Source organism: Austrofundulus limnaeus, unplaced genomic scaffold (genome assembly GCF_001266775.1).
Source record: "Austrofundulus limnaeus strain Quisiro unplaced genomic scaffold, Austrofundulus_limnaeus-1.0 Scaffold2997, whole genome shotgun sequence".
Classification (NCBI taxonomy): domain Eukaryota; kingdom Metazoa; phylum Chordata; class Actinopteri; order Cyprinodontiformes; family Rivulidae; genus Austrofundulus; species Austrofundulus limnaeus.
The window spans coordinates 175-3,134 of record NW_013955399.1 but is presented as its reverse complement, the minus strand read 5'-3'; the positions used below and the strand labels follow the sequence as shown (position 1 = coordinate 3,134).

The window sequence follows — 2,960 nt, the reverse complement described above, 5'->3', positions numbered from 1 at the left end:
AGAGGGAGGTGGGGCATGAAGCACCTTGTTTGGATTTAAAGAAACAACCTCGAAACGAGTTGATCTGAGAGACACCTCAGAAAAGAGGCCGGGCTTGTGGAGTTACAATAAGGAGGAATTCAGTTCCACTTTATAACTGAATGATTTAAATGTGAAAAGAAGTATTTAAAAGCAGGATATGTCTAAGAGAATAATCTTCACACATCAGATATAATAAACTTATTCTTTATTTTTTAATGTCAGGAGGGGGAGGATGCAGTCCACTTTGCCAACAGAGTAAAATCAGCCATAGCTCATCAGGGAGGGCTGGTGGATCTACAGTGGTAAGCTTTAAAAAAAAAAGTTCTACCTTTTGAAGTTCAGTAATTTTCTGTAAGGTGACTGAGGATTTTGAGAGATTAAAGAGAGATTAAAGTAATAATCTGCCCACAGGGATGGAGGCCTGAAGAGAGCGAAGGTGAAGGAGACGTTTAAGGAGCAGCAGCAGAAGAAGTACAGCAGCATGGTGGTCGGAGACGACAGCAACAGTGACAGCTCTTTCTCCAGTTGAACCAATGGACCTTCTGTCGTGTTTCTYAAGAACATTATGGAACAAAAAGAGCACTACACTCCAGAGGTTTCACCTCAACTGAACCCAATGCAGTAACCAAATGGACTCGTGTGTCTCACTGGGAAAGAGGAAGCAAGCTCAAGTGCAATATTGAACTTTACTTTTTTTTCTTTTTTTCTGCTTAGGATATTGATTGTTGCGACTAAATAATAATGAAAAAATTAATTGGATGAAATCTGTGATTAAAGACAAACAACTGGTTAAAACCAACGAAAAGCATCTTCTATTTGTTGTTTGTTTCTAAATAAATTTTATCCAACAAATTGCAAACCAGCTGTGAAGTTATGCAAAGAGGAAAAACTATTTGTTATATTAAATTACACAACATTAAACATTTTTATAAAAATACTGATGTTTAAGTGATTTTAGCACATTCAATAAACTGCAACATAATTAACACTGATTGGCACCTGATTGTGTCAGTTTGTTTTAATAACTCTGGCTGGGTTGTATTTGTTGGGTTGGTTTGAGCAGAATATTGGKTCAGAAAGTTTAGTGGGTTTGAGATGAGCCATGTTTTCAAGCCTGAAGTTGACAGAATCAGACGTGACCGAGTGGACCTTTGGTTCAAGATGTAATGATTAAAGTTAAGATGGTTAAAAACTTGTAAGATGTTTAAACTGGTTGGCTTCATTATCTTTAGTCAGTGTGCATTGCCAATGCAATGCACACTATYGGGATTCGTTTCACATCCAAGTCATCTCAACTTTGGCACGATACCACTCCTGCATTCTTTTGTCCTAGAGCTGCCATTGTAATTTATARCTGTAAAGCTCCTGTGCCAAATGATGGCTATGCCTTTTGGTGCCTGTAAAAATGATAGTTTAATAAATTATAATGGCAGTCAATGGAGCCTTGTATTGGTCCAATACTGCCCCCTGCTGCATCTACACAATATGGTACTGCACCATAGTTTAATAATATTTAAACTCAGCAGTAGTGTTTACAATACTAATATGATTGTATTTTGATGTTTTACAATAATATTGGCTCAATACTGCTCTATTGTTGTAATATTATGCGGTTTAGTGTCAATAATTGCATTGGCAAGGTAAACGCTTTCTGCACACATACAATCCAAGCCCTGGGATTGTTCTTTGCCACAGCTCCTATAGACTGATGTTGAACACTGTGGGCTTTCATGCATGAGAGCAGGGTTCAATTCCAGTTATGATCAAACTATTTCAGTAAAACTACATATTTTCAGGCTGATACATCGTCACACAATTACGCTCATTACAAACACCTGCTGACTTGGCAGGTGTTTGACTGATAATAATTAGAAAACACTTTTGAACTTGGTCACAGTTCATTCTGCAAGTCCAATGCTGCAGGCAATGACATGCTACATGGCAATGCACACTTGTTTTTACATTGTAAAAACCCATGTCTAGTTTATAATGAGTTTTGGTTTCCACAATACTGTTAGTTGGTGCTAATTAGCACCAGCTAGCAGCACCAACCATAGTTGTAATAATCTAATAACTGAAGTTTGGTTTGTTCTTTTTAGCTCAACTAAATATCCTGAGTTATAATTACCCAGGTTCAAATTTTACCTATCTCCATGTTAAAAAAATAAGAATATTTCACTCAAAATATGTTTTAAAAAAGACCCTCACCCTGTTTGCTCACAGAGCTGTTAAGATAAATCAATGACAAAACAACTGCCTGAGTTTGGCACCTCATTGGTTATTAATTTGATCCTGGTGGCATTTTATAGGATAACACACAGCTTCGATGTTTTGGTCTTCTTCCCTTCTGATGCTGGTCCTGAAGTGGATCTCTGACTGCCTTCAAATTTCTGTGTTTCCTTTCCAGCCTCTAAAAGCAAAATTCAAAGAAACACATTTCAAGATCAACCCCTGTAAGTGTCTAAACCTGAATTTTTTCCAAAGTATTTGTGTCCTCACCCTCATCGTGTTTGGGTTGAGTCAGATTTGCTCTCATCTGGGAGGAGGATAAAGTTCACAGATCAGTTCTCCATCAGTAATTCAAGAGTCTCTGCTGGGTGACGTCACCTACCTGCACACTGTTGGCTGTGTTCTGCTTTTGTTTCTGTTTCTGATACCTGTACGTGTTGAGAAAGGAGAAAGATTTTATGTTGTTGCATTAAGAGCCCCATTCCCCCGGTACCAGGGGCAAAACAGCTTTTTCCATTTTCTATATCTTTTAACTTCTGTTAACTTCAGATCTGTCAGATGAACCTGGACATGTTTGTTTCAAGAGAAACCTAAGAATCTTGGCTAAAATCTCATGGAAACTATATTTACATCCACCAAACACCATTAAAACGTCAAGCAGCTGAATCAGAAAGTAAACAAACTGTACAAAATGGTATCATTGCAAATCT

At 37.7% G+C, this 2,960-nt stretch overlaps 1 protein-coding gene and 1 long non-coding RNA gene across 2 annotated transcripts; one reads left to right on the top strand and one right to left on the bottom strand.

Moving 5' to 3' along the window:
* Positions 1–243: 243 nt before the first annotated feature.
* Positions 244–1,013, top strand: LOC106511612 (glycerol-3-phosphate acyltransferase 3; the record flags this gene model as incomplete). Its single annotated transcript, XM_014000368.1, is given in 2 exon segments — positions 244–323; positions 433–1,013. Coding segments are annotated over 2 exon segments (198 nt in total), but the record flags the coding sequence as incomplete, so codon positions are not given.
* A 1,266-nt stretch (positions 1,014–2,279) lies between these two features.
* Positions 2,280–2,674, bottom strand: LOC106511616 (uncharacterized). The gene is made up of 3 exons (XR_001309546.1): positions 2,633–2,674; positions 2,521–2,557; positions 2,280–2,431 (listed from the first exon to the last, which is right to left on the bottom strand). It is a non-coding gene; the product is annotated as an uncharacterized LOC106511616 (long non-coding RNA).
* Between the last annotated feature and the right edge of the window lie 286 nt (positions 2,675–2,960).